The sequence below is a fragment of the Cucumis melo genome, chromosome 10 (assembly GCF_025177605.1).
Source record: "Cucumis melo cultivar AY chromosome 10, USDA_Cmelo_AY_1.0, whole genome shotgun sequence".
Classification (NCBI taxonomy): domain Eukaryota; kingdom Viridiplantae; phylum Streptophyta; class Magnoliopsida; order Cucurbitales; family Cucurbitaceae; genus Cucumis; species Cucumis melo.
In genome coordinates, this window is record NC_066866.1 from 21,908,046 (window position 1) to 21,926,803 (window position 18,758).

Consider the following 18,758-nt stretch of genomic DNA (forward strand, 5'->3'; position numbering starts at 1 on the left):
AGAAAAGAAGAAAGACGATACGATGCACGCAGTGAATGAAAAAAGACGATGGAAAAAAATAGATTTGGTTACCCAAATCTAAAATAAATAAAAAAAAAAAAGGAAAAAACTGCAGCTAAAAAAGAAGAGTACAGAGGATGATAAATAAATCGGAGAGAGGAGAAAAAGATGGGAGGGCAAACCTGGAATATTTAAAAAATGGGTAACTTTATGGGCTTTGTTACACGGGCTGTAAATATTTCAGTAATTTGTTATATTTATGGAAGTTTTCCTCATATTAATTCCCAAAGTAAATTTGAACATTTCAGATTACAACCAATATATATTAATCTCATTACCCTTTACGAGCTAGGAACGAGACCTGATGGACCTATAGATCAGAAACTAAAATGATATAAAATTAATTAGTTAAACTCATCAACCACATTAATCAATATTCGTTATTTGTGTGTACACTCCACTAAAGATTCACAGCTGAAATATTCTCACTATAGATATATTTATGTGTCCATGGATATAAACCAATAACAATAAGTAGTCCTTCACAAGTGTTCGTACCACCAGCTAGGTTAAATTACCGTTTTACCCTTGGGTTACTTGTAGTCCTTAAATACCAGTGCTCCTCTAATGAACAACCTGTTTATGGTCCAACAAATAAACAGAAACCCCTCTCGTGTTATAGAGAGGGTAGGGTACTTTATTCAAGTCTTGGAGACACCATTTAAGGGAACACTTATCTACTTACCCTAAATTCAGGAATGAGTGAATTTCATCTTATGTGATTATATATTTTCAGCTCCCCACTCGGTATTGTCTTCAAAATGATAAGCATACTGAGTCGGTAATTTGATCATTCTTACCCGTACAAAGCAAAGGACAATCACTCGCAAACAATAGTTCATAGTATACTCAAGGTTAAGACTAAGTTACCTAGGTCATCCTAATAAAATAGAAACCTAACTATAGTTGACGGGTTTACATTTAGTGGTTACTATTTCGTGATCCGGTCTTATGCAAACTCATTACATAGTTGCATAGGATACCTTCACTCACATTTCACTTACACGAACATGTCAGATCATTATGTTTGTATCAAATACAAAATGAGTTGTATCCATAATGTTACCAAGATAAGGTACTCAGCCTTATCTATATTATAAATCCTTTAAGCTATATCTCGAACATCGATCCCTGTATATCTCTAGATATTATTCGAGACTCATCAACACAACTTAGGATGTTAGTTTATTGGATTTGGCTAAGTAGAATGAATGTAATCAATGAATATTAGAAGGTAATCAAATGACTATTTCACAATTCCAATTCCTCTTTTAAATTGGGTCTAATGCCCAGCTGTGCTATTTTTGCAAAACTTAAACTTTTCAGGTTTTTTTTTTTTCTTTTGACAATAATGCAATTGCACCTTATTTTTTCTACTTATTTTTGTTAGAGCAGTAGGAGGTATTTTGTAAGGCCATTTTGATAAATTGGGCGCCATCATTGGAATTAGCACATAGATAAGCTCAATATAAACTAAAATTTTGCTAAATTATGCCATTATTCCATTTGGAATGTGGTATAGGATGTAGAACTCATCCGGGAATGACAGAAACGAATAAGACAGTTTATATAGTTTTTTTTTTCTTTTCTTTTCTTCTCTTTTTAAGACTTAATTTATAGTCAATAACGTGTGAACTCAAACTATTCTTTTTTTTTTTTTCCTTTTCCATTATTATCATCATCATCATAAATTATTAAAAATCCAAATGTCATGTCCATTTAAAAATAAACCAAACGCGACTGTTCAGTACAAATCAAAGCGTAACATTTTTAGAATCGGTTGCAAATATTAACATATTGAAGACTTTTTTAGAAAAATAAATTATATATTGAAGTTTTTTTAAAAAAAAATAATATATTGAAGATTTGTATGGTCATCCCCATAAAAGTATGTATATGAATCGAGAATGACACCGATATTGGGCTTTTGGACACATACTTCATTTTCAATTATAAAAGGGAAATTTATAGATATTTTGTAATATAGTACATCAATGTAAATACAATCTTTCATTATGCCTATTCTTTTCTTAATAAGAATTCTATTTTTTAGTAAATATTTTATATTGTAACTTGGATTATTTTATTTTATAGTATGTATGACTTTTTAAGTGTTTAATTTAAAAAATAAATTATTATATAAAAATGTAAAAATGTTGGAGTATTTAACTATCCCTGAATAAAAGAAATTAGAACTAGAATAATACATTTTCTCAAATCAATCCAAATTTTTGTAGACTTTTGTAGATAAGAAGATTCCAAACCATTCTTTTTCTTTTCTTTTCTTTTTTTTCAAGAATATATTGTGATAAGGTTTGACAAATTGGATTGATTGTAATGAACACATATTGTGAATTTGTTTAGCAGCACACGCACAAATGGCAAGATTATAATTTATTCTCGAATGGTTGATGTTTAATGAGAAGTTTGACGTTGAAAGTCAAGACTATCTTTATAAATATACTTAAAAGGTCAAATATATATTTATATAAAGTAAGTTTATTTATTATAAGGTAGAATTTAGTAGTCTCGAATTAGAAATTACATAATTTCTAACTTTGAAATTCATTTATGGATCATTAAAGAATTATATAAATTGGAGTGAGAGTGTCTCACCTCAAACTACCTTCTCTAAATTCAAGAGACAACATGAAGCCAACAAATATCATTCTCCTAAGAAAGCTAACAATATTGTTCTCTCAATGATACTTGATGACCCTATACTTAACTACTAATGTACTCAACAACTAAAACAAACGGAACCATACATGCATATACTCAAGTAAATAATCATCTTAAATAACTGTACTATAATCCATAGCTAAACTAACTTAAATTCCTAGACAAACAAAACATATCCCAAGGCAATTTCTATACAAGTCTAAAAAAAACTCATAGTAAACATATATACAGACTCCATGCATGTTCTATGTACAATAATACACTGTAGTAGAATCTAAAACTCTCTAGTAGATGAATAGCAGGTAGGCTAGGCTCACAATCTCTACCTAAAAAATGAAAAAACATTTTGAAGATGTGAGTTAAAGCTTCGTGAATGACTAGCTTTAAAACAAAACATATTTTATAAATTTTCAAGTAAATAAATATAACAAAGCAGTAAAATAATTTCTCAAGTTTTTTCGTTTCTCCCTATACCTTGAAACTATGTATAACTCCAAGATGGAAGCTAGCATAAGGAGTGCCCTCATCTTGATATAATTGCCCGAGATGGATAACTAGGCATCCAAAGAGGCCCTCATCTTTACCTAGTCTCTATAATGGAAAACTAGATCTGTACTGAATCCTCATATCACAATAAACTTATGTGCATAAGAAACTCCCCCAGAGAACTACTATAATTCTTTTCGGACATCTAGGGTATGAAATAAAACATGGTTTCAAATCTCAAGCTTTTAAATTTTAAACTCAAACTAGAAACAGTTGGTTCAAATAATTCTCTCGCATATAGCAAACCACTATTCTTAAAACATGATTGCTAACCATACTCACAAATCTCATAAAACTTAAATCGTGTTTTGCTTAAATCTCAAGTTATTTAACAAAAACTTAGTAAAATTAGTAAACTCGAGCTATTTCTTTTAAACAGTGCTCAATTAGATCAATCTCAATTCTTTCTTGGCTAAATTTCATCCTTTGAAAATAACTTTCTAACATCAGTATGCAAAACATACACATTTACTTAAAGCGTTCTCAAATCGTTTAGCTAGTAAATCGTGCTTAAAATCAACATTTAAACACATTTTTGTCGCTTGCAAATTTAGCTATCTTTCTTGACCTATAGATTTTCCAAATCTCCCATTGACCTATTTTGCGCTCACACTCCACTCTCGGCGCCTAGTGCTCGGCCAAAGCTCAGCAACACACAACTACTGTCCAGATGCCCTAAAAATTCCATATTCAAATTCCATGCATTATGTCTTGTGGCTTTAGATCTTTGAAGAGTGCTCTATATTCACCCGAGAAGTGGCCTTTGATGAAAAACTTAAACAATTAAAACCCTTCATGATAACTTTTCTCTCCAGTAGCCTTACCCTTAACTATCACATTCAAATAGTTTTTTTAGACTTAATTAAAATGAGAGAAAATGCACGAGCCAAATGGAATACAATTAAATTATGAAGTTACCCTTATATAATGGTTAGGGCATGGTGTAACGCCCCAAAAATTTAGATAATTTATTGGGCGTTATTTTGAATCCATTTAATGAGAATTATTTGATTTAGGTGGGAATTGAAATTAATTAAATATTTTCTTGGATGAATATTTAATTAATTAGAGGTTTTGGCATGTGGTATTTGTTAAGTTTTTGTTTAAATGGTAAGTTAAGAGAATTAAGTAAAGTTGTGGATTTTTAGTGTTGTTGAAGTTGAATTTAATTAAATAATTATGGACGTTATTTAATTAAATTGTGGGGTGGAAAGTTTGTTGGAGATTTAATAATTATATGTATATGTGAAAATATATATATAATTATTATGTTAAAGGAAAAGATAATTATATTTGTTGAAGTATAATTGTTTAAGGAAAAAATAATTATTTTTGAGAAAGATAAAGAATAATTAATTATTGTGGAAGATAATTAATTATTTTGGAAAAAGATAAATAATAATTAATTATTGTGGAAGATAATTAATTATTTTGGGTAAAGATAAATAATAATTAATTATTGTGGAAGATAATTAATTATTCTGCAGAAAGATAAATCTTGATTCTGGAGTGAAGTTGTTATGGTTGGGTTAAGATAATTCATGTTGGAAGTTATAAGTGATTTATTGGAAAAGATTTGATTGATTAAAAGAATTGAGGATTTAAGTTAATTTGAGATTTTGGAGGGAAAAGTTAGTTTTGGTGGAATTGTAATTAATTGAGTATATATGTGTGGATATATATATTTAGTTAATAATTTGGAAAAGTGTAGTTAATTTATTATGGAATATAATTATATTTATTTGGAAAAGAAAATAATCCATGAAGAGAGAGATGGTTGATTTGATTGGACGAAAAAAATATATATTTATAAGAGAGAATAATGGTTTAAATAAATATATATTTATTGTAGATTTTGGTGAGAGAAAAATAATAATAATAAAGAAGTATTATTATTATTATTAATGGTTATAAATGCCTAAGATTAAGGCATTTATTTAGGAAAGATAATGGGAATAAAGATATATGTATATTTTTTTGGTATTATATATATATATCCTAAAAGGAAAAGGAAATAATAATAATAAATATTATTGTTATTATTTGGGTCTATAAATAGCATTAGAATGCTTAAGATGGAAATAAAGGAAAAAGAAAAATGTTCTTTATCTTCTTCTCTAAGATAACCCTCTGATGTCGCCGCCTCCGCCTCAGTTGAAGTTAAGATTGGTCTCTTTGGAAGCTTGAGGATTTAAAGTGATGAATTTTTCCATCAAGGATAAGAGAATTTTTCAACCTTTATTTGAGTAACCTTGGTAAGCCAAAGAAATTAAATTAATATTTTATTAATTTATTTTGGATCTATTTGGGGTTTCTGTAAAGGTTCAATTGGCTAAACTTTTTAAGATCTAAATCTTGGATTTTTCCCAATCAAGGTTGAATTGGTTTCAACCCAATTTTTAGAAAGTTAATTAATTTGGGAGGATTTTTGGATGTTAGCCAATTGCTAATTTCATTTAATTAAGATACTAAGTTTTCCTTTTATGATTAGGATCAAGTTAATTGGAGAATTTTTACTGTCAACTAGGGAGTACCTTGTTTGGCTAAAATCTCCAGGTAAGAGATTCTCCTACTAGACCTTCGAACTGAATTCAAGAGACCGCATGTAATTATGATTATGCATTGATGGTAGCTAAAATGCATAACTTGATGCTACTGATAATGACTGTCATTGTATTGATGTTGATGATGATGACTGAGATTATTATGTTGATGATTGATGATGATGACTGAGATTATTAGCATAAGGAGTGCCCTCATCTCGATATACCGGTAGAATGTTGTTGATGACTGTTGATGATTGTTAATGCATGATATATTAATCACATGATTAAGGACGTTAAGATTAATACTCATGCCATGTTATGATGTTATGTTATGCTACATGCTATGGATAGGGTGTTCTGTTAACTTTGTCTATTAGAGTCGTACCTGCATGGGTGTCCTTCGGGATCAGCACCTATTTAGGACTGTGTGGTTCGATGGGACGCCAGTCTAGCATGGATATAGATATGATTCGAGTGATTCGACGGGGTCCTCGCATCCCGATTGTCTTAGTGTTACCCCGGGTTCACTACAGACCAGCATGTCCTAGGTGCTCCCCCGGGACACGGAAGACCAGATTTTCGTTCCTACGGGAGCGCATGTTGCACGTGTTCGGGAACGTGCCAGAGATTGGGTACCATTTTCAGGACTCTAATGGGAAGTTAACAGACACCTAGCGGGACTAGTAGTAGGTCCCTTACTGAGTATATGTTTATACTCACTCTTTCTATGTTTAACATTTCAAGCGAAGGTAAAGGTAGAGGAAAGCTGGCGAGCGACAGAGAAGGATCTGTGACATGCCATATGGGGACTCGGTTTTGCTTCCGCATTTATTTTTCAATGTTTTAATATTTCATTTTTAATGAAAATTTATTCTTTCCTCGTTTCAAAAAAGTGTCTCTTGTCATTGTTTCTTTTTAGTAACGACCTCAGCTTAGTATAAAGAGTTGGGTCGTTACACATGGCCTCCTAGCTAGTGACATCTTTTGCATCCTTAGCAAGCTGTTTCCCACTCCACCAAACTCCCTTGAACGACTAAGACACACTTGAATGCATAAGGTTCACCTTGCTCGCATGGAACTCAATGGCTTGCCTCAATGCATACCTTGCCTAGAAGTTCCTTGTTGCCGCATAGAGGTTTTTGGCACTCCTTGCCGCATAAACACCCTTAAATGCATAAGCTTGTCTTGGCTCATTCACATGCCTTGCCTCCTACATGCTTGGCCGCCTAACACCACACCTTAATTTGGAGGTTCACATGGCCATTACTTGGCCGCATAGTGCAAAATGATAGCCAAGCAACGCATTAATTTCCAAAGCGTTTACAACTTCATTTTTTCTATACAACTTAGGAAATCAAAGGATAAAAAGATCTTGGGCTTACAGGGAATATATTAAATGAATACATATTAGACGAATTCAATACATTTACTTTTATATATCGATAATTTGTTTTATTATATGCAAATCTATATTTTACCATCTCAAGCCTAAGACTGACAAAAAAGTTGGAAGTCAATATCTACCTTAAACTTGTATCAAACGTTAACATATTCTACTTTTTATTTGTATAATCATTTCTTTATAGTTAGGCAAGTTCATGTTTATTAAATCTTCAAACTCAATGTATACGTATCTAATCTTCCAACTCAATGTATCCCCTAACTTTAAATTTTGACTATAGTGATCCTTATTTAACTAAATGTTAAGGGACTAATCAAATTAAAAAATGATAATTAATATGAAATTTGTTAATAGAGTAAGATTACTATTTGTATTAATATCAAATTGACACAGAAACCCTGATAGAGACACATATAATAATATATATCATCATCACAGTATGATCAATTATAATGTTTTATATTACTTATATAGTTCATTTTACTATATTTGAAAACTCTAATCAAAAGCTAATATATAAAATCTATCAATATCGATATATTAAAGTTGAAGTTTACCTCCAACTCTTCTAATCATTTACCCAACTTGGTGTTTATTGTCTAGAAAGATCTTTATTTATATCCTCATTAAATTTTGAGCTTAGTTTTCATTAGTTTTCATTCAATTTCGAGATATTACATTTTCATCTTTAAATTTTGAGTTAGTTTCTATTAAATTTTAAGTTGGAACACTCCACATCTTAAAATGTCATAAACAAGTACATTCTTGACGGTTTTAAAATTTCATAAAGAAGTATACTCTTTACGGTTTTTAAATATCATGAAAACTCATGTTCTTGACAGTTTGTAACTGTCATAAACATTTATATACTTGACATTTATAAAACGTCGTTCACTATTCTTGATGTTTTATTAACCGTCAAGAACTTTGACTTTCTTGACATTGACTTGAATGATGGTTTTAAAATTGTCAAGAATAATAATTCTTGACAGTTAAAAAACGTCAAGAGAGTCTATTTTAGTAGTAGTGAAATGTGATATTTTCTGCCGGACTGTATGAAAATTATAAACTAAATTATAAGAAATGACCTCAACTTTATCATTTTAAGTTAAAAATGTGACAAAGTTTCAAAAATCTAAAAGATAACCTTAAGCTTTTAAAATGAGTTAGAAAATACTCTTATCGTTAGTTTTGGATGCAAACCGTTAAAGTTTTGTTTCAAAATACTTATGATTCTCAAAAGATTAAAAAATACCTTTAAACTAGAAAAAGAGTTTTGAAAAATATCCTTATTATTATACGAACAAAAACCATTAATATCGTCTTACCTCTCTATTTTGTATCTTCTTCTCCCCTCCATTCTTTAACACCCCTTGCTCGCCTTTTTTGTTAACTATTTGACAATTATTTATGCAATAAATAAATAAATAAAATTGCACATCTTACTGAATATATATAAACTAGAATAACATGGAAAATAATAAATAAAAACACCAACATATTTATTTTAGTTGTTGAGAAGATTAATGTAAGCTAAGAAATGAAAAATTAAGATAAATTTTAGAGTATCTAGGGAAAAAAAAAAAGAGAGAATCACTGTATAATTTTATTTTAAAAGTGGTTCTTTTTAAACTTAAAGAAAATTGATGTCATGTTAACGATTAGGAGCATCTTTTTACTTTTTTAAGAAAATTAAAAGTTATTGTGTTGTGAGGAATTAAAGTTTTTTGTTCAAATACAACAGTGGAGGTATTTATTAATTTTTATTAAGTTAAGAATATTTTCTAAAATTTTTTTGAAAGTTCAGGGGTATTTTTTAAGCAAACTTTTAACGATTTTCATTTGAAACTAAAATATTTTTTTAAAACTCTTTTGGAAAATTTAAGAGTATTTTTTGAAACTTTTGAAACTTAATATTTTTACACAAGTTAATAATAAAGTCACTGTTAGAAAAATGATATACCATGACAGTGAACTACAACCCAAAATGAAAGGAGAGAAAAAACAATTGTCATAAATACTAAAATTCGTGTTTTTGGTCGGAAAAGACGGAATTTTTTGGATTTTGAAGAATTTATGACAGCTTTTAAGTGTCATCAATCTATGACAGTTTTTAAATGTCATTAAATATAAATAATAAAACAATAAATATTTATTTTAAATTAAATGAAAAGAAAGAAATAAAAGAGGGAGGAATTGGAGTTTTGCGTGAAAGCTTCCCTTTTCTCGAAATTTCTCTCCGACCTTCCCTCACGCCTCTCTATCTCTCCATCGCCAACGCTTGCGACTGAGCGCCGACTAGATAGATTTCAAGACCATCGCTTCTGACTCTCACCGTGCGGGACCATTATCAGTCTCTGGTCATCGTCCATTGTTCCCGTCGTTGAGCCTCTTTCAACGGTCGTCCTACTCAGATCAACGTTGTCGATGCTGTTAGTGAGTTTCTCTTGTATCTCTCTCTCTTCTGCCCATTTTTTTATGTAAACGATTAACCCAAATCCGTTTAGATTTGAGTTCCTCCCCTTGTCCAGCTCATATCCGGGCTAGATGACCATCTTCAACGCTTGACGGGTTTAGGTATTGTTTGATTTTTTATGGTTTAGGTACAAGGTTTGTAAATAAACCTTTGGATTTTGTAGATTTTTTATCTTTGTGTTGTATGGTGCTCAGTCATGATTCACTAGTGATTCTACTTAGCAGTGCATTTTTCACTTGTTTTTGTATTTTTGTGAGGTTGCATTTGGTAGTTAACACACATCGATTTCTTCACAAATTTGTTAATTGTTTGTTTACCGATTCAATTAAATGTCTTGATTTAGTATCGCAAGGAAGAGGAGTATTTGTTATTATGAACACATTGGTATTCATACTTAAAGAACTACTTGCAGCCTGCATTGTTGTTTGTTTGTATCGTTATAGACGTTGATGTTAGTTTTGTCAATATGCAATATATAAGTGTTTTATGAGTTATAAAGCCAGTTAAATGGGGACTAATAATGTGTATGTTGATGAGATAGTCCCAATGTTTTTGTATATATACTTGCACACCATGTGAAAAATTGAGTAATTAGTTGTGGTTTCAAACAATTTAGTAATTGTTAGTAAATTTTATTCATGAATGTTGATATTCATATCTAATGCCAACATTTTTTCTAGAAGACCTTGGTGGCAATACAAGCATGTTCAACCGATTTTGATGGAAGTTGTTTATCGTAACTAACATTGTCTATTTTCTGGAAGACCTTGGTAGCAATACAAGCATGTTCAAGATATTCATATCAAATAACTACATTGAAGAAAATGTAAGTATTAAAGGGAATTTTTATAATTTAACCGTGTTAAATTTCTATATTATTGAATAGATCATAATAATTCAAAGTACATAATAATATTTTACATAGGAATATATATAGAACTCAAAGAAACCACTAAAGGAAAATTCATAAATGGAAAATACTAATGATTCATAAACCCCTACTTTTTCTTTAACACCCTCCCTCAAGCTCAAGGTGTTAGAATCACGAACTTGAATTTGTTAAGAAAACATCTAAATCAAATCAATAGATCAATCTAGAATAGAATTAGAAACCCACAAAGAACAAAAACACAAAGAACTTCTAGACTAAAGATAGATCCATGAAGAACAAAACGAAGAACTTTGGGGATTGAAACATTAGACATCTATAACAAAATCTACGAAGAACGAAATAAAGAATTTCTAGGTAATGTTGAAGATCCTCATAGAGATTATAACAAGACCCATGAACGACTCATTTGAAAATACATAAAATAGAACTTAACAATTGGGCTAGCTGAACCAGACCCAATGATTGAACCAACCGAAAGTAGACCAAACAGATGAATCAAGACTAAACCAAATTGAATGGAGAATGGAGAAACCCATGGAGACAGACCGAAATGGTGGATATGGTTTTGAGTGATGGTGAACTAATATGACGACAGATGGGTCAAAGATGCACCAATCTAGACAAAAGATGGAATACGCTTTGAAACAGAATGCTAGTTTGAACTGGAATGTTCAATTTTGTAGGAGTTTGTATGGCGAGTTGGGCGAAGTTGTCATCGAAGAACAGTGAATTTACATGTGGGTCTACCTCCGTCGATGGATAGTCAAATCGATAGAGGTAGAGGCTGAGCTAGGCTAAAGACAGCAGTGGCGGCTAAAATTAAATGAGAAAAAAAAACTCTAAAGCTTTGGTACCATATTAAATTTCTATACTATTAAATATATCAAAATAGTCCTGGGTACATATTAATGTTTTACATAATAATATATATAGAACTCAAACAAATCACTACAAGAAAATTCATAAATAAAAAATAGTAAAAAAATAATAATAGAAAATATTGATGATTCATGGACCTAATTTTCCTTTAACAAACCGAAATTATATTCAAACAAAAAAATTCTTAAAGAACAAAAGAAAAAGTCTCTAAAAACAACGATATAGGCTCACGATATATTTTTGTTTTGTTGTGCTTTGTTTTGTTTTGTTTTTTTTTTTTTTTTTTTTTTTTGTTTTAAATAATAATAAAAAGACTTGGTCAACGATGAGTCGTTGTCATTCCATCGTGTAAGGAAAGGAAAAAGAAGATTATAATAAAAGCAAAGAATTTGCAAAGCAATTCAGCATATGGGAACAACCCTCCGCCACTCCTTCCTTATTCCTCCCTCCCAATACTCCGAAATAACACACAAATTTTCCTCTACCATTCAAATTATAAATCACACATACCATTCAAATTATAAATCACACATACATACATACATATATATATATATATATATATATATATATATATATATATATATATATTTATTTATTTTAAATATCCACTCATTCAATATTTAGTAATTTAACCATTAATAATTCCTCACTCTCCTCTAAGCAAGTCAATTTTACCTATTTTAGCACTATTTAATTAGTTCTAAACGATGATCAAAGTAAATATATATATACTTTTTTCATGTTAAATCAATGCAATAATTTCAACAAGTATATTTTTTAGTAATGTTTTTAAAGATATCAAAATGAGATAAATTATTTATATATATCAAATTTGATTTTCTATATACAATAGTTGCAATAGATTTAAATATAGATATAAAGTAGATATATATCTGATTTTATCACTAAAAAAAAAAAAAAAAAAAAATTTATAGATAGCAAAATAGGAAACTATTTACAAAATATTAAAAAAAAAAACCTTAAAACCAATTTTTCTATATCTTAACCAATTGAGTAGTAATTAAGTTAGACACTATACACCTTTTTACTTTTTTTTTATTTTTTTTTATTTTTAGTATCCATTTATCATTTTCGAAACCATATTAAAAATTTCTTTTTTTAGTACAATAATTTTACAAATTTCTCACTTCAAATATGAAAGGTTATATTAATTACTAGTTGGGTTATACTTACTTTGATCTATATTAAAATTAAGTTTATTTAATTACGTAGTATTCATATATTTAAAATATAAAATATAAAAAATTAAAATAATTGAAATATAATAGTCAAATTTAAGGTAATTTAACTCGTGAAGACATATATAGTAAACCATGAACTTTGAAATTCAAATGTCTCATGTTGAACTCTGAACAATCCTTTTTAAGCATAAAAGCGTGGACTCAAACGTTCAAATTCCTATATACATCTTTCTAAACATATATTACGTGAGATATGGGTTTAATGTCTATTACGACATTTTGCAATTCCAAGTTTTAAGTCTACAGTTAGTTATATAACAGCAAGTCTTTGTCGTTTTTCTCTAGGCTTTAATGTAATTGTCTTCTAGTTCTTTCTCTATATTATCTCATCACACCAGCTCAGAACTTGCCAACCCATTTTTTCAATCATGTTACTTTGAATTCCTCACAGACCCTCTTAACAATTTCTATATATTTCTGTTTTTTCTTGTTCATTGTTTGTTCACAATCTGTCTGTTTAGAGATGAAGGAGATGCAAAACAGAACTTTCTCAGAGGTCGTGTCTGAAATTATAGCATCTACAGATGAGCTAGCTTCCATATCCAAGAATTCAGAAACAGAGAAAGAGATGTTCACTGAATTAGCTCTTGTTTTGGAGAAAATCCCACCAATTTTCAATGATTTGAGAGACTGTGACAAGATCATGGACACCCCAACAATCAGAAAAGCAGTTGAATCTCTTGAGAAGGAGATAAAGCGTGCCAAGTGTTCAATAAAAGTCCACAACCAAAAAGTGAAACATGTTGAATCTATTGCTCATGATCTTGGTCGGTCCTTGGGCCTTGTTTTGTTTGCTACTGTTGAGGTCTCCACGCAATTCAAAACAAAGATTGGAGAGCTTCACAAGGAACTGATGAAAATGAAGTTTGATGAGAATTGCAGTCCAACTTCAACTTCAAGTCGAACCACAGAGTTCATATGTGATTTGAGAGTGGAGGAGATTGAAGAAGAACGAAATAGCATTAAAGCTTGTGATATTGCACTGCATCTCAAGTATGGAAAGGACGATGAATTCAAGCGTGCAGTTGTTGGGTTGAAAGAGTTGATACAGAGTAAAAATGTTGATGATGGATGGCTAAATGAAGAGGGAATTGTTTCAATTTTGCTCAATCGTTTGGGTTGTAACAAATTTATTAATCGACCAATAATCATTCAAGTACTTAGGTGTCTTGTTTGGAACAATCCTGCAAACAAGGTAGAACCATAAGTGAAACTGACTATTGCACCCTTTTTGAGACCGTTATTTTTGATCCACTGAAACACAATAATTTGCAGGAAATGATGGCAGATGTTGGATCTTTGTCAACATTGGTCAAGTCTTTGGCTGGGGATGAGGAGGAGAGGAGGGAAGTTGTGGGACTGTTATTGGAACTCTGTGATCTTGTTAATGTACGGCGCCGGCTTGGCAGAATTCAGGGTTGTATTGTTATGTTAGTTTCCATTCTGAAAGGGGACGATCAAATTGCTTCCTATGATGCAAGAAAATTGTTGAATGTATTGTCAGGGAACACCCAGAATGTGCTTTATATGGCAGAGGCTGGTTATTTTAAGCCAATGGTGCAGCATTTGATAGAAGGTAAAGTGAGAGAACAAAAGCAAAGACTCTAACCAGTATACATTTTGTTTATTTGTTCAGAACATGCTTTGAGAACTAGACACTTGAGAGTAATTCTAGTTGCTCATTTAAGAGGATCTAATGCTTTATCTTAATATCATGTCTATAATCTGTTCGAGATCTCTGCATTACTAATCATGTTGTTGAAAAGCTTAAAATCATTTGATAGCTTAATTCTTTAGGATTGTTGGGAGTGAGACCAAAGTTTCTCCCATTGACTAGATAAGGAGACCATTGTAAGTATATAAGTGAAGGAAACTATCTTTATGAGAAACCACCAGAGTTGGGTTCAAAGTAGACACTATCATACAAATGTGGAGACATGGGGACATTATAGCATCCTCTAATATCCCTTCAACTGCAAATCTAGATTTCAAGCTCATGAAAGAAGTATGATGTTCATGCTTTTGAAATTAAGCAATTCATGAGTTCTTAATGTCAAATGGTTTCCATGTGTTTAGGTTCTGACATGAATAAGATCCTTATGGCGACGGGACTTTCAAGGATGGAGCACACTGAACAAAGTAAAGCCTCACTAGGAGAAGAAGGGGTAATTGAACCTCTTGTCCAAATGTTCCGTACTGAAAAGCTTGAAGCTAAATTATCGGCATTAAGCGCATTGCAAAGCCTCTCCGGTTTGAAGGAAAATATCCAACGATTGATTAGTTCTGGGATTGTCGTTTCACTGCTTCAACTTCTATTCTCTGTAACCTCTGTGCTTATGACTCTACGAGAGCCTGCAGCTGCAATTCTTGCAAAGATTTCTGAATCAGAATCAATCCTGACGAACTACGATGTGGCTCTCCAAATGCTCTCACTTCTGAATTTATCAAGTCCTATAATTCAGAATCACCTCTTGCAAGCACTCAATAACATTGCTGCTAATCCCAGTGCGCTTGAAGTTAGAAAAAAGATGGTGGAGAGTGGTGCAATCCAGCTTCTCTTTCCGTTTTTGATGGAAGATAATGCTAAGGTCAAGAGTGGTGCCTTGAAATTGCTTTACACTTTATCGAAAGACGCACCAGAAGAGCTAGAAGAGAGCCACATCTGTGTAATTCTGAATATAATATCCTCTACCGATTGCAAATCTGAAAGGGTCTCTGCAGTTGGTATACTGAGCAATGTTCCTGTAACTCAAAAGAAAATTACTGATTTGCTGAGAAAAGCAAATCTCGTGCCCATTTTGATTTCGATCATGAATTCCAGCACGTCTAAATCAGATGTTTTTGCATCTTTATCATCCGAAAGTGTAGCAGGTTTATTGGTACGGTTTACGAATCCATTTGATAGGAAATTACAACTTCATTCAGTAGAACAAGGGGTGATTCCATTACTGGTGAAGTTGCTGTCAAGCGAGTCGCACGTTGCTCAGAGCAAAGCAGCAATTTCACTAGCTCAATTGTCACAGAACTCGCTCTCTCTTAGCAAGTCACGGACTTCAAGGTGGTTATGTGTTCCTCCTTCAAAAGATTCAATTTGTGAAGTTCATGGAAGGCAATGCTTCATAAAAAGAACATTTTGTTTGGTGAAGGCTGATGCAATCCGTCCTATGATCGAAATTTTGGAAGGAAAAGAAAGCGAAGTAGATGAAGCTGTTCTTAGCGCCCTTACCACGCTTTTGGAAGATGAAATTTGTGACAATGGAAGTAACTACGTAGTTAAGATGTCTGGAGTTCAAGCAATCTTAAAAGTTTTAGGTTCAGGCCACATTGATTCTCAACAAAAAGCATTGTGGATATTGGAGAGAATATTCAGAATTGAGGAGCACAGAGTCAAATATGGAGAAACTGCTTGGTCAGTACTTGTTGATTTATCCCAAAAAGGCGATTCGAGTTTGAAATCAACCATTGCGAAGCTATTAGTACGGCTTGAGCTATTTCAATTTCAACATTCTCAGTACCTGTGAGCACGTTTGAACAATATGGTATATATCATAACTTTTTTCCATAAACATTGAAATATGAATGCATATTACTACATACATGTTACAAGTTTTATATTTTTTAAGCAATTAAAAGAGTTGAAAGAGAGAGCCCTTTATGGAACTTTTGTTGTTTTAGATTGGCTAATCATAGAAGATTAACATTAAGTGTTAAAAAGGAGATTAGGGTTTATTCTTATTTAATATTTTTTATATTTGTATGTTTCCTTTATTAGTATTTTGGTCTCTATTTATTCACCAATGTAATAGATTATATTGTATACATTTGGTTTATTCAATGTATTGTATAAAATTATCATGGTATCAGCAAGGTTTCTAGGATTTGTCTTATTCAATTCAGAAATAAAAGACATTTTAGATTCTCCACCAACAACTATTGCCGACAGAGACAAACCAAATCTACGTAGACTCGTTGCCCAAATCAGATCCACGCATTGATTTTTGCATCGATGTACGAATAGATCGTCCGTCGATTGGACCGTCGCAGCCTAACCGTCTCCTCAAGCTCCGTTACAGCATCTACGTCCGTTTGCGTCAAGTCCCGTATGCACGCACATATGTGTTTGCAACCTTTAGGTCCGCAAAGCACACCCAGATCTACGTTCAGATTCGTTCTTGCCATGGGCTTCTTTGTTCCACTGTAAGCCTCCCAAATCCGACGCCAGTTACACACCCATGCCAATGACGGCATCACCCAGTCCATCTCTTGTTGCTCCTCGATCTACACTCATCCGCTTCGCGTGTTTTTCTTTTGTTTACCATATGTCATCCATGGCATAATGTCTTCAAATTTGCGCAAAAAAAAAAAATAAAACAAAAAAACAAAAACAAAAACAAAAAACAAAACAGAAAAGAAAAGAAAAGAAAAATTGTCGGGTCCCTTCAAACAGGTTCGGTCAGCTGACTTTGGTTGGTTCAGTGTTTTCTCAGCCCAATTGGTCTATTTTCAATTTGGTTCAGTTTAATTAGTTTGGTTTGATCAATCCTGCTCGGTTCAGTTTAATCAGACCAGTTTGGCTCGATTTGGTTCAATACTTAGTTGATTCTTTTCCGGTTTCATCCTTTGGATATTTGTTTTGTTTTCGATTCAAATTTGGTGGCTTTTGTTATAGATCTCTATCATGATCTTTCTTATTGCCTAGGAGTTCTTATTTCATTCATGTAGGTTTTGTTATGGATCTCTATATGAAGATCTATATTTCTAATCTTTTAGTTTTGTACTTCGTGGGTTTGTCTTTAGCCTAGAAGTTATTTGTATGTTTGGTTCTTTGTTGGTTTTTAATTTTATTCCATACTTATTGAGTAGATTGAGACGTTTTCTTTAGCAAACTCACGTCGTTCGTGATTCGACCATTTTGGAGTTTGAAGGAGGGTGTTAAAGAAAAATAGGGTTTGTTGGTTTATTCTTGTTTAATATTTTTCATATTTGTATGTTTTCTTTATTACTAGAAACCTAAACTCAAATTTAATTGGGAACTCAAAAATACCAATACGTTGTAAAAAGAATACATAAACTAATTTAATTTGTAATGCTAAAAAAATAAAGGCAATTTTAAATTTAATTATCTTGGTTTAATTTAATTATGTTGGAACTATTGAGAGTTATTTGAGATTTTTGTTGAGAATGGTTGGATTTTTGGAAATTAGAATTAATTAAATAAATAAATTATGGAAATTGGAAATTTGGTGTTATTAAAGATTTGATTTAAGCTGAGGGTTATGGTTTAATTAAATTTGTGAAATTTAGAGAATTATTGGTAATTACGTATATATGTGTATATATAATTAATTAAGTTGTTGAAGGTTAAGAATAATTATATTATTGGTGATAATATAATTAATTAAGTAAATATATTATATTTTGGGATGAGAAAAAGGTTAGATGTAATGGGATATTAATTAAAAAAGAGAAGATGATTTATTAATTTGAAAAGGAAAAGGGAAATAATTAGGGAAAAGAAAATAGTAATAATATTTAGTATCAATATTAATATTATTATTATATTAAATAGGACCCTCGTGAAACATGCAACCATTTCCATCATTTTTTTCATCTTAGAAACCCTAGCCACTGTTGCCCATCTTCCATTCACTGTCAACTCTTCTACGCGCACACCATCCTAGCCCATTAGTCGCTCGTTGTCTCCATCTCTCTATTCGTTTGTCACCATAAAGCCGAAACATTAGTGTTTCCTCTATCTGCATCTTCAATCCCCATCATGAAGCCCGTCTATTTCGTTCAAGCCATTCGATTGTTATGCAAGCTGCACTTCTCTAGTGAAACTTCATCCGCGCCATTCTCTTCTCCGTTTGAGAAATTATCGAGCAGCCACCATTCATGTCCTGCGTCTTTCGCAAGCCGATCTCCCTAGACTCGAGACATACACACCTCTATTTTCACCTTCACTAAGCTGTACTGCCACGTTTGAGCCAATCTATCTCTCAACCAACTC

The 18,758-nt window shown here is 31.6% G+C and overlaps 1 protein-coding gene across 1 annotated transcript; it reads left to right on the forward strand.

Moving 5' to 3' along the window:
• The first annotated feature begins 13,064 nt into the window (after positions 1–13,064).
• On the forward strand, positions 13,065–16,675 carry LOC103491920 (U-box domain-containing protein 44-like). The gene is made up of 3 exons (XM_008452036.3): positions 13,065–13,943; positions 14,024–14,324; positions 14,825–16,675. Exons 1-3 carry the CDS (start codon positions 13,212–13,214, stop codon positions 16,267–16,269), a joined length of 2,478 nt encoding a protein of 825 aa, XP_008450258.2. The 5' UTR covers positions 13,065–13,211; the 3' UTR covers positions 16,270–16,675.
• The last annotated feature ends 2,083 nt before the right edge of the window (positions 16,676–18,758 follow it).

Excerpts from the sequence above, each read along its gene's own strand:
- LOC103491920 (XM_008452036.3), top strand. The coding sequence starts at position 13,212 with ATGAAGGAGATGCAAAACAGAACTTTCTCAGAGGTCGTGTCTGAAATT. Across the intron at positions 13,944-14,023 it reads GGAACAATCCTGCAAACAAG|GAAATGATGGCAGATGTTGG; the intron begins GTAGAACCATAA and ends AATAATTTGCAG. Across the intron at positions 14,325-14,824 it reads GGTGCAGCATTTGATAGAAG|GTTCTGACATGAATAAGATC; the intron begins GTAAAGTGAGAG and ends CCATGTGTTTAG.